Genomic DNA, 12,999 nt, shown 5'->3' with positions numbered 1-12,999 from the left:
TCTGGGCAGGCCCACAGGAAAGCCTTGCGGAGTCATGCATTCATATTGCATGGTTTAAAGAGAAACTTGTATAATATCCTTGAACACATCCAGCTCTGTAGTCAAAATCTCTAACAGAATCCTTGAGAATGTGCGAGCTTATCTCAGTACCCAGAGCTCCTGGCAGCAGGGGGACATGTGGGCGCCAGGCAAGGCCTACTGCCGCCGTTCTCTCTCAGGCAGCCCCATCTAGGGCAGATCCTGCCCCGAGAGTGTCTACAAAGCCCCATCCAGATGGGAAGGAGACAGGCCCAGGGGATGGTCAGTTCACTGCCTAGGTTCAGAGATGTCTCCATACCCACCAGAAATGATCTATCCTGTTGGATTCTAGACACAATCCCAGAATTGGGACTTGAGTGTATTCACCTACCCTCTTAAAGGGACTCATGTCCTCCCCACTTCCATCCTGAATACACTGTGGTCCCACTTCTCACCAGTTCTTCCTAGTCAACCAAGAGACAGCCACGTCCAGTCACACACAGGAACACCAAAATCTCTTTAGGTAAACCAAGGCAGAGGAACTGGAGGGAATGGTTACTTCAGTGACAAGTTATAAAACCAACCAAACTTCCAAAAAAACTACATTTCAGATTTAGGCTGGAAAGGAACGTATGTTCTGTGAACTGGCTTATGTCAGGTGGAGGATGCCAGGAGTTCTGCCAACTAAAGACAGTATTTTAAGAAATTCTTAAGTCCATCAATGTCACACTTCCCATTTCACAACAGAATCATCACTACAGTACGCTCCTCAAACACCCCCACAGAAAGGTAGGAAGATCCGATGTGTGTTTGAAAACATCCTTGACTCTTACAGAAATTCCATACTGAAGAACTGAAAGTGTCCTTTGTAATGGAAAATGTCTATTTGTCTAAAAGAAGCCTAAAAAACATTGTATAAAGGCAGAAAAATAATAATTCAAAGGTAAAATCCATTTACTTAGCAACAATGAACTAAGCATGACCTCCCCTAGAAGAGAAAACAGATTAAAAAAAAAAACTTTAAGAGGTACTTATATGAAACAACAATGTCCAGGAAAAAAAAAAATAGAGCTAGAAGAGAAGGGGTAAGAATAAATGATATTAACAACTATAACATTTTCCACAAAATAAGAATTAGTGTCTTCCTTTTGGATAAATCAACTGAATTAACACCTTTATATGAGGTGTTTAAAACTTTGTGAACAAGTAAATACCCTATATCACACTTTTGCTAGTGCACCCTTTAGCAGAAGCAGTCACAGGTGTTCTCAACAGTACTAACTCCTGGAGTCAAGATCTACACATTTAAAAACCTCCCCCACGTGGCCGGGCGCAGAGGCTCAGGCCTGTAATCCCAGCACTTTGGGAGGCCGAGGCAGGCAGATCATGAAGTCAGGAAATCGAGACCATCCTGGCCAACATGGTGAAACCCCGTCTCAACTAAAAATACAAAACTAGCTGGGTGTGGCTGCGGGCACCTGTAATCCCAGCTACTCAAAGGCTGAGGCAGGAAAATTGCTTGAACCTGGGAGGCGGAGGTTGCAGTGAGCTGAGATTGCGCCACTGCACTTAAGCCTGGTGACAGAGCAAGACTCTGTCTCAAAAACAAACAAAAGTCTCCCATGTGAAAAAGGTGTCCAAATGGTCACCTATATTGCCCCCAGGTAAAACAAACAAAAAAAACACTGCTTCTACTAACTACAGATGATGATACAGGCTAAAATTTTTTTAAAAATCAAGAACATAGCTCAAAATAAGTGGCAGTCAATTATCCATAATATAAAGTTTTTATAGCTCAAATTACAGGCTATTGATGAGTGGCCTCCTAATACATTTCAACAATTAAATGTCCAAAGACAACAGGGCTCTGCAAGGGCAATGGCTCCATGCTCTTACTCAGTTCACCCTGCAAATTGCAGGAGAGCCTTTTACATGAGTGCTGGGATCGCTCCCATGCGCTAAGTGACAAAAGATGTTGTTTAAAAATTACCTTTAACTTTGACCTAAAACGCACAAGGGGAGTACAGAAACACACTACATCGATTGAAACCTATGTTAATAATATTTAGGTGAGACTATCTCAAAGTCTATAAATAATCCCTATTTTAGCATTGTTTTAAAGTCTGCTCATAAAATTCCTTTGCTGCCTCCTACTGTATTATTTAAGCGCCATTACTTAAACTCAATCATAAAACAAATGAAAAATGGGAAAGGAGAAACAATGAAAGGTCACAACTAGGCAACAGTATTCATTTCCAGAATTAGCATGTAGTTATAACAAGTCACTTTGTCTTTTTTAAAAAATACGGTGTGGAAGGGGAGGGCGTGGGCAGAAAAGGGGGTTAAGAAAACATCATTACCCTCCTTGCATAGTAAGCGTTAAACTCGTCTCCGATTCGCCGCAACTCTTGGGCGATCCGTATCTCCGGGCGCATATCTGCAGGTTCAGCCTGCCTCCTGGAAGCTGCATCAGAACAAACAAAACAAAAATCACACTGTGGTCCATGGATCACTGGGAAAGTTCCAAAGATAAGTCTCCAAAGGCAAGCCCATCTCACACACTCTTTCACGTTTCTGGGAGCTCCCTGACTTCAAGAACTACAGCCATGTATTAAAGGTTAGAGTGGCACAGTCGTCTACATAACTCTGGTTAAAGAATACGAGATATAGAATAAAATTTCCTTTTTCAAAACTGGAGATTCAGAATTGCTGAATTCATTCCGACCCATTCATACAGACTTCCATTTCAAGAAGCTACTCACAAGAAAATGGAAAATCCTGCCAAAGAAATAGGCTTGAAACATAATTATAACAGAACAATTTAGTTTTTCAGTAAAATAATCATTCTGATCTTATTACAAGGTAAAAATTCCTATATAACTTTCAAACATTATCTAAAAATATGAGGTGAAATGGCTGTCCCATTCAAAGCCAAATAAGCGAAACCCCGAGAAACCTGAATGAGTTGGTTTCTATGAAAGCAGGTACGATGATACAGACAGCTGTCTTCAGAAGGGCTACCCCAGGGCCAAAGGAAAGCATAATTGCATGTTTTGTCTCAATATTAATGCATCCAATCAAGATGAGCTCAAGTCTGCAAACACCACATGGAGAGAAAAAATGTTTTTGGGTCTAAGAGCAAAGGCATTTCTGAAAGGAGAAGAGAGAGGAGGACTGCCCTTTCATTAAGCTGTCACTAACATTCACACCCAGTACATTCATCTGTGTACTAATGAAACCATTAAAAGCCATGTGACAGCCAAAATTGAAGGAGAACAAAAATGTGAGTTGTCAAAAGATCCCATTATGCATTAGGAAGATTATATTCTCCATGTGCCACCAGGAAAGCATTACACTCAGAGGCTAACAGTTCAGTAACGTGTACAGGAAACGAGATAAAATTCTTGGATTTCCACCACTATTCACATGTAACTTACGCTAACTTACTGTAAAAACGGGCACACCGTACTCACAATTAAACACACGTATTACGTTTTCACCAGAACAAAATATGTAAAAACCTATGATAATAGGATTTTGCAATAATAAGGAACATAACTTCCTGGTTTTTTTGTTTTTGTAAAAGGCCGGTAAAACTGACACTGATTCAGAGCTCTATAAAAGCACTTAAAAGTGAACACTTTGAAGAGTTTTTGCCAATTCTTCTAAAATCTCTTGCCTCATCTTCTCTGACCCCAGCCCCTTCCCAAGTGAATTTAACAATAATCCCACAAAGGGAGGAACTGCTGTAGGAAGCCCTGGTGGAGAAGCACGAAGGCTGATGAACAGGAAACTTTTAGGATGTCAGGCATGGCCTCTGAATACAGCCAATCATACAAAATTTACTTTGATTGTACCTGTGTCACACAAATGCTTCTAACAAATCTGTAAAAAGTCTTAAAATTAGTTTTTGAACTAAACTGGGAGAAAACAAAATCTCTGGGTACATGGGATACCAGGTGATGCTGATGTCATAGTTCCTTTCCCTGGGCTTACCGCCCTTTAAAGAGCTACTCTTTTTAAGTGTTCATTCCCTGATTTAGAAGCTTTTAACAAGTCAGTTTACCCTTAGGGGAAGAAGAAAAGTGTGTTTTGTTTGGGCACCCACTGCACAAGGGTCTCATGCAATCCTCCTAAAGGAGATGCGCCTACCCATACGCACAAATGAATGGCCAGCCAGCAAGACACCATCACTCACCTCTCCTGAGCTTCAAGCTCCACCTGTTTCTCTCTACACATGACTGACAGAGAAAACTGCCTTCAACCCCGGAGTCAGAAGTGAAGAAAACACCAATTATCAAAAGGATATCTGTGAACTACAGATTGATGTTTTATAAAGTTGGCAGACTGGTAAAAATTGCAGGCCAAGTTACCAATACTTAATACATCAATGATATTCACAAATCCACTCAACAAACACAAACACTCACATGCCTGACATTGTTCTAGGAGGTGCTCTGGGTACAGCAACAACAGAGGCCATGCCCTGCTCCCACAGGGCTTACCTCCTTGTGGATTAACCGCTTGATTTCAACTAACTGCTAAATTTCTTTGGGACAAGGAGACATATATTATACTTTTTATAAGACAAAACAAAAATAACTCCCCCCATCAATTTCCCCCAACTCGTAAATAAAGTCCACTGGATTCTCTTTAACACCTTGGCTTGTGTCTGTGGTTTAGAAGCTTCCACGGCTTGTGCTTGGGCTGGCAATTGCAAACACCACCAAATACCATCAAAGGGGCAGTCTCTGTCAGAAGCCAACCTATCAAAACTAGCACTTAGTGAATACATTCAACATAGCCAGCAGGTAGGAGCTTTTAACAAGTTAGCCAATTTCAACTTATTCATCTTAAGAGATAAATGCCCTGCTGGCTTTGGCAGAAGCAAATAAGCAAATGGCCTGTTTCTTGTACAAAAAGAAAAGTTCAGTAGTTAACATTAATTAGCCTAAATAAATTCATGGATATAAACACATCCCTAAGCTCTGGCAGGGAGAAATGGAGGGGGTGTGTGTGTATGTGAGATATAGGAGGCTGTACTGTTACAAGTCCCTAAGCAACTCTGATGCAGATGGTTTCCCAACCAGACCCTCGTGGGCAAAAGGTAAGAAACCATGGCAATGCCCTGGAGCCCTGAGACATTATCTTTAGCATTTCAGAGTTAGGAGAGTTGTATTAACCAAAGATAATGGTTTAGAGACTAGGCTTATACTGGAATTGCATATACTGGAATCGGCAACAGCTACAGATTACTAAGACAGCTATCAACTGTACTTAGGTGTCGTTTTAAAAAGTTATTATGGAAATAGATACTATAAATTCACTTTGCAAAAAAGACTGATCTGTGTTGCAAAAAAGACTGATCTGTGGGGGCTACTCTAACTAGCACCTATCACTTTTTTTTTTTTTTTTAAAAGCCAGTGTTTTTTCGAGAAGCAAATATAGTTATTTCTTGAATCTATAAACCTAAAAGTAATGGCAAACATCCTGCAATAAAACTTAGCTAGTATGCACACAGTAGCACATGGCTATGAAGACTACATGACAAAAACACTTATTTTGACTACTTTAGACCTATTTCTAGATTTTAAAAGGGTAGTTTTAATCTGTTAATACAGTGCAACATAAAGTTCAATTATTTCTTAAGTGACAAAATACCTTCTGTGGGGACAGAGGAAGCCTCTCTTTAACTTCATGACTAATTTAATGTTAGTGAGTCTCACACCACATGACATCCACCAGAACAAATGAATGGGGTCTGGAAGCCCCACAGTGGCACTGATCAGTGCGAGAATTAAGTTTTTTATTTCCTTTAGCATCGGTTTGCTTTGCCACCACGATGGCAAAGGGATCGACTGGAATGGTCTTCCAAAAGTGTGCCTGGAGCCCATGGGGTTTGGGATACAGAAATCTCCAAACGCACGTTGCTCCACCCTCACTCCTAGAATCTTACCTGGATACTCAACCCAATTCCTCCCATCCTAACATATTCGAGCTATCAAAAAGATAGCTTAGGTTGACATTTCTAGTTTATGAGGAAAGTAAGTACCAAGCATAAATATTTTATTTTGCTATCTGCAATGTGTCTGACTGTCATAAATGTTGATACCTGGTCAATAAAATGGCTTTATTTGAAATGAAAGCTCTTACTCCGTAGGAAGATCAAATTTTTAACTTGGCAATTTTATGTGAACATAAAAAATTCTTCGAAGGGGAAATTCTGATGAGGTGCATTTTTACCCACAGAAAAGGTAGTTTCAGCATTTATGAAAGTACTTCACTCCATAAACCCGGCACTAATTTTTTTTTTTTTTAAAGCACAATAAAATATAAAGTGCTCTCAAGGTAAAGCAGCTCCAAAGCCGCCATCTGCAGCAAAAGCTCCAATCCTGCAAGCAGCAGACTCAGGCAGAGGGGACTTCCGAGGCAGGTCCATGTTTTCTTTCTCTTTACTTGTTTAAAAATAAAAACCCACTAATCAAAACTTTTATAATGCAATGTGTCAGATACAAGCAATTTTTGCCAAAAGTGTGCCCGCGGAATCTTCAGACTTCTTAGAAATCATGTTTTGAAGTCCAGAACTTACTGGTAACATTATTTCCTATGGGAACATACCATGAAGCATTCTTAATCCATTTCTGGAGGAGTGGGGAGGGCGTTTTCCAACACCAAGGAACCTCAGTTGTACTCAAAGATGCATGTTTCTTAACAAACTATTCTGGCTCAGCAACAGACTACTTTTAAACTCAAAGTAATTTAAAATCTTAAAAGTTCAACAACTGAAAAATTAATACCGTGGTTAAGTGGTTGATAGTGAAATCAGGCTGGGGCTTTCACAAAGGACTTTCTGTAGCGCCAGCAGCCACGGCAGGAAATTTATTTTTTTTTAAAGAGAGATTGTCAATTCATAATGAGCTCTGTATCAGTCAGGCTAAACTTTGATTTCTCTTTAATGTCCAAGAGCTTCTACTCCAAAAGCCTCTACCCCAGTGCTCCAAGGAAATGAAGTCCCATCATGACATTCTCTCTCCAAAACCCAGTCGTTCTCTGTGACGATGCCATAAAGTGACATCTAATGACTCAGGTGTGTGTACTGGGCGGCAGGGGCATGCCACACACAAGCATCCTCAACTGCGCCTCAGTCTGGGAACGAGGTTGGTGCGACCCTCATTTCCGAGGGACAGCTGCTGTTTTAGTTCCCGTCTTATCATTACTGGAGTTTCAAGTGTAGTACCAGAAACCAAATTAAAACTCACAGGAACGCTTCACTCTGTACTGTTTCCAGATGTTCAGATATCTACAAACACTCGAGTAGAATCAAGATTAGATTTTCAAGTAATCGGCGTGAATTAAGCTTTGAATCGATAGTCAACTCAGAACTGAGAGAGGATTTTACACACAGAATAGAACATACTTTGTCAAAAAGTGCACATTCTGTCTGGCACTTGTGGGAAACAGCCAGGCACAGCCGGGGACTGCAGGGCTGTGAGGAGAAAGAAGGCCTGTCCTTCAGACATTGCAGGGCTGTCCACCTTTACTCTCTGGACAGATTCTGCTTTAACCACCAAAAGCAATTAAGGATCCTGTAAAGGGCCATTTCTTTGTGGAGTCTGAAACTAGCTTTTAACCAATTCCAAGAGCTACTCCAAAAATGTTTAGAGGCGACATTGCCTCTGTCTGCAGGTGGGCTCTCTGAAGCTGACATTCATTTAGAGAAATAAAAATTCCACGATGTTTATTCAACTTTGTAAGTCTCCTTCTTTAAATATCTTCAGAAATCTCTTTCTAAATTCAGAGTTGTCCAAAGCTTACAAGAGGAGGGATGCAAGAGACCAGCCCACTAATATTTCCTTATGAGACTCACCTGTGTGATGGAACTGTTTCTAGTCCCAGTTAGCTATAAGGCAAAGGACAGCAACTGCCATCAGCATTTGCGGTAAATGCTATCAGAATAACGGTTGAAATCCTCAACTCTGATGGTTCTCGGAAATAAAATAAGCAAGAAACCAACGACACACACACACCTCCCTCCAGGTCTATTTCTCACTTGTATCATTTTATTTTTTGGCAATCCCAATCAATTCCGCTGAGCCACTCGATGAAAATAAAAGTTATGAGAAATAAAGTGACAGGATTAGTACTCAAAGTTTCCTCAATCTGTCTCCCTGGAACACATTTGTGTCAAAAGCCTGGGCAGTCACATGAATTCAAGATGGTGTTTCAAAAACAGCTGCTGGAATAAAATACTATCAATAATAAAGTTTATGAGATGAGGCCAGTGTTTTCATACTTATTCTTTCAACGTGCACTGCCCACTGCCTTTATGGGGCTATGGTCAAAAGAAACAGCTTTCATCAATTTCCACCCTGACCATTTGGAAACTGACAGTAAACCAAGGCTGTGAAGTTGGACAGAAGTCTGGAAACTACTGTTCATGAGATTTTTTCCCTCTTTCACTATTATCTGTCCCTTATAATAAAAACACAAGTCTAAAGACATTAAGATTAATGTGTTATGCCTTTTTACTCATTTCTCATTCAACATCAGAAGAACTAATTATCCATGTCACCAGAGCTGTCCCCGACACACATATTAACATATTTACTAGCAGCTGGAGACAAGCCAGGAACAAACCCAGACTGAGCTGTGTGTGATTTCTATATTCAAGGACATCCCCAGCTGAGTCATGACAGAAGCCCAGCATCTTGCACCATGTGGGAGACCTGGGCAGGGGCCCTCTAAGACTCCCAGCCTGTGTGTCCGCTTCCTGGGACAGATCCACATTTCCTAAGGCACTGCTGTGCTCGCTGAAGAACACCGAGTGCTACAAAGTTATTCCTCATAGGGAACTGAAATGTTCCCTTCTAAGCCCCACCTCAATCTTGATTCCACCCCTGTGACTATCAAGGAAATCTATGATCCCTCTCAATCACCACCCTGCTTTTCGTCAGTGAACCTGTGCCAAATCTGGTCCTAAACCAGTTCTTTCCATGTGCCTTTTATGACATCCCCTGGGAAGCCCCTTGACCACCTGGCCCCGCCTTGGTGTGCTCCTGAAATCGCTGCTCTGAATAGTGTGTGACAGTGTTCTGCCCTCGGTGTTCTGCTGGGGAAGGACACAGGACACTGAATACTGCTACTGCTCCTTAGTTTTTCTACACCAACCTTCGTTCCAGTCTGTCTCTGGGACAGCTGCAGCTCCATTTCTATAGCTTTAGATTACTTTCAGGGGATTAAAAGTGTCTGACCTGTGCCATTTTACTCTGAAAAACAAAAATAATCCCAAAACTAAGGACAGCCAAAAGAAGACCAACCCTGAACTTACTTTAGTGCAAAAACACAAACCCCTATATTTCTTCTACTGACAATGTAAACTATCCAATTTATTTCCCCATAAGAAAACTATATACAATGGTTCACTTAAGACCATTCTTTAGAATTAAAATGGTTAATTTGAAGTTACTGTAAGTTGTTTCCAGCCAAAAAACCAGATCTGGGCAACAGGGGAGGGAGATGAGAATTTAAACTAAAAATATAAGAATTTCTGATGACACAATCAGTGTGGCTTCCTCTATGAAATTTAAAACCAGTAGCAGGAAACTGGTGATTAACATCTTTTCTCCTAAACTCACATTAAGGTCTCCAGTATTCCTGTTTTCACCTCCATGATAAGAAAGACCAAGACTCAGGTCAAAAATAAGAGCAAAAACAGAATCCTAAAAAGCTACCCCTTCGGCAGTTTTTAAAACAAAAATGGAAAAAGCCTATCAATTTTATGTACACGGTTAAAACTTACAATGGTGATATACAAAGTGAAGTACAACTTAACACAGGTATGATTGCTGATAACACACTGTAGAGCTGAGACATAACGAAAGCTTCTCACTTAAAGTCACAAAAGGCAGCTGCTTCTTTTTATCCCACTTTGAATAAAAAGGAAAGCGTTTCACCTTGATTATGCTAACCACTCGAGCGGCCACTGAACTTCCCTATGAAGGGCAATTCCGAGGGAGGATCCAGTGGCCTCATCTGTAAACCACAAAAATGTTGCATAAATAAATTGTGCCATGTCTTCCCAGACAGATGACTTTTTTTTTCACAGAAGGAAAAGAACGGGAGGTAAAGTCTTCCTTAGCACAAGTGCAAGTTAAGGATGTATAGAATTCTGTGCTGAAAGACTGTGTTCTGGTGCTTTTGAAGGTCTTCCATGTGTTTGGGTTCACGCATTCCTCCTCCTCCTCCTCCCCGATGCCCCCACTTTCCAGGGCAAACACAGCTGCTACCCAGTGAGTCTGTATCCTAGACGAGAAACACACTGTGTGATACAGATAGAATTGAGATTGTTCTGGCCGGGTGCAGTGGCTCACACCCGTAATCCTAGCACTTTGGGAGACTGAGGCGGGCAGATCACTTGAGGTCAGGAGTTCGAGACCAGCCTGGCCAACATGGTGAAAACGCGTCTCTACTAAAAAAATACAAAAATTCACCAGGCGTGGTGGCACCTGCTTCTAATCCCAGCTACTCAGGAGGCTGAGGCAGGAGAATCGCGTGAACCTGGGAGGCGGAAGTTGTAGTGAGCTGAGATCGCGCCATTGCACTCCAGCTTGGGCGACAAGAGCAAAACTCCGTCTTAAAAACAAAAAACCAAAAAAAACACAAGAATCGGGATTGTTCTAACTCAATGTAGGCCAGTTCCCCATAGGCACCAACTCCCCACACTGCTGTGACCACTGCGGAAGGGCCATGGCCCTAACACTGAGATTTCCAGGCAGGCTGAGGCATTTGCCCCAGGGTTGTTAACAGCCCTATGGGAGGACCAAGGCTGGGCTGGGTCACCTGCTGGAACCTCCCACTCCACACCTTACACTAGAGGAGCAGAGGAACGCAAAGATGAGTCAACACCGTGTACAGTGTATGCCAGGCTTTCTTTGCAGAGGACAGAGTTCTAAGCTCCAAATGAGCACACTAGTGAAATATAAGTGAAAAGAGAAGGAACTGCTGGCACTCATATATTGCATTAAATGCCAATGAGAGTATCTTTAAATCAACAAATATTGCACTCATGCTATGTATCAAACTTTTTCTTAAGTTGGTAAGTTGCTTTGACTAATTTAGTAGAATTTATGCTCAAGTATCAGTAAAAATGAGGTGTAAACTCACACATATACTAACATTGTATCTATTCAGAATTCACTACTAGACTACTTCAGGTTAACGCCTTTTTCAAGGGACCAAATAACAGACAAATCAACAAGAAAATACACTTTTAGTCTTTTCTCCACCACACTTAATCCCACAGAAAAGTAACTCACTCAACAAATGAGGTTGTTGAGCTTGGCTCACCTCAAACACCTTCGCAGATGCACATGCCTAGGAGAAAATCAGATTCCATCCACTTAAGCCGCCTACTTTAAAAAAAAGTATCCAACCACTCCTTAAGTCTTCTATAAATTGCTAATAGTAAAATGTTTTAGGAACTGGAATGGGAAGCATGTTATGACCCAGTAATACAATATATTTTGGGGAGAAAAGGCCCTAGGGTAATTCAAATAGCTGAAATCCTTACATTGAACGTGTTTCCATTTAACACACACACTCTTATCAGCTTGAAATGATTTTTTTTTTTTTTAATTTTAGCTTCAAAACCATTTCACTCCTAAGAAAGGGAAGTCCAAACTAAACCAAGCATTATGTACTGTGCAGAGGGCAGTCTGTCAGCACCAAAGACCCAAGTTCAACCTGAGGCTGCAACACTAAGCACAGCCCAGACTCATGTCCAAATCCCCAAGTTCGGTTTCCTCACTCTGCAAGCAACGTCAAGTCCCCACTGCAAGGTTTGCAGACACAGCACTTGCAGTCGACTGGCTGGCAATGACTGTGAGCGCAGATGTGTGACTGAAAGGGAGACGTGCTCCATGGGAAGCCCTCACTCCTGCCTCGTGGTCCACACAGAAAGGCAGAACAGGAGAGCTGCATGCCAGCAGCCCTGTCTCAGGGCTATTTCTCGCCACACCTGTCTTCGCAAACCACAACTCTACTCACAAATCATGTGGATCTGGTCCAAGGCAGAGAAGAGAAAATACAAAGCACATTTTGGTTTCCCAGAGGACATTGGGGGAAACAAATTCATTCTAAGCAAATACTTAAAACCACGAAGGCCTGGCCTCTTACAAACGGGTTAAACTGGGTAAACGTTGTTTATACTGACTGTTTACTTCTGCTACCTCATAGTGTGTGAAAAAAGGTTACCAAGAAGGATCCATAACTCACTCACTTAGAAATACCAAAATTTTGATTATCAATGGCCAATAGTCTGTTTAACTGCCTTCTCACTAAAGGAGTTTAATTACCTCAGGGAAAAGAAGGAAAAAGCAGTTGTAGAAGTCTTGATTTCATTCACACAATGAACACTCCTAAGGTTAAATCAACGAGCAACCAATGTACCCCTTATTCTGGGAAAAAGTACTAAGTTTGGATTGCAAGAAAAAGTACTTGAGTCTATGTCTCACGTCTCAAGACACATTTTGAACTATAGTCAAGTTTCTGCCAAATCAAATGGGCCGTCTCCAGCAGGTGTCCCCAACTCAGCCCCAATTCAGAGAGAGCTGGGATGCGGCGGGTTTCCAGATGTCTCTCCATGATTTACCCAAGAAGCTGAGGTTCCTCTCAGGTGATGTTCGGTTCACTGGCAGGTTAGCGGTGATTCAGACCTCCTCTTCCCAACCCCTCCAGGCCAGTTTCTAGAAGAGATGTTCTTTTTTGCTTGCTTGTTTGTTCTGGGACCCAGGAGATTAGAATTGTAGTAGCATTTCCAGATGAATTCACTTCCCTAGAAGTTTCCTATACTCCTGGAACGACAACTCCTTTCCACGGAAAGCAGTACAGAGCACTTCATTACAGTCATGCTCACTAACCTGCCAGGGCTGAGGGCTCACTGAGGGGCAGGGAAGACTGCTGTGTGAGTTTCCACCAGGCGCC

At 41.7% G+C, this 12,999-nt stretch overlaps 1 protein-coding gene across 13 annotated transcripts in view; it reads right to left on the bottom strand.

Annotated features, from left to right (window-relative positions):
• Nucleotides 1-12,999, bottom strand: part of BCL2L11 (BCL2 like 11) — a 46,828-nt gene that overhangs the window by 15,904 nt on the left and 17,925 nt on the right. For 11 of the 13 annotated variants that reach the window (XR_012422043.1, XR_012422044.1, XR_001484356.3 and 8 more), the window contains one exon: nucleotides 2,379-2,482. The exons of the other annotated variants lie outside the window; for them this stretch is intronic. Coding sequence is in view for 6 of the 11 variants with exons in the window: in XM_074011247.1 (XP_073867348.1) it covers nucleotides 2,379-2,482 (104 nt within the window). In the remaining 5 variants the exon portion in view is untranslated. The remainder of the gene's footprint in view (nucleotides 1-2,378; nucleotides 2,483-12,999) is intronic. 13 annotated transcript variants of the gene reach the window in all.

This window comes from Macaca fascicularis, chromosome 13, assembly GCF_037993035.2.
Source record: "Macaca fascicularis isolate 582-1 chromosome 13, T2T-MFA8v1.1".
Taxonomy (NCBI): domain Eukaryota; kingdom Metazoa; phylum Chordata; class Mammalia; order Primates; family Cercopithecidae; genus Macaca; species Macaca fascicularis.
Note: the sequence above shows the minus strand (reverse complement) of the source record. Positions and strands in the feature narration are given on the sequence as shown.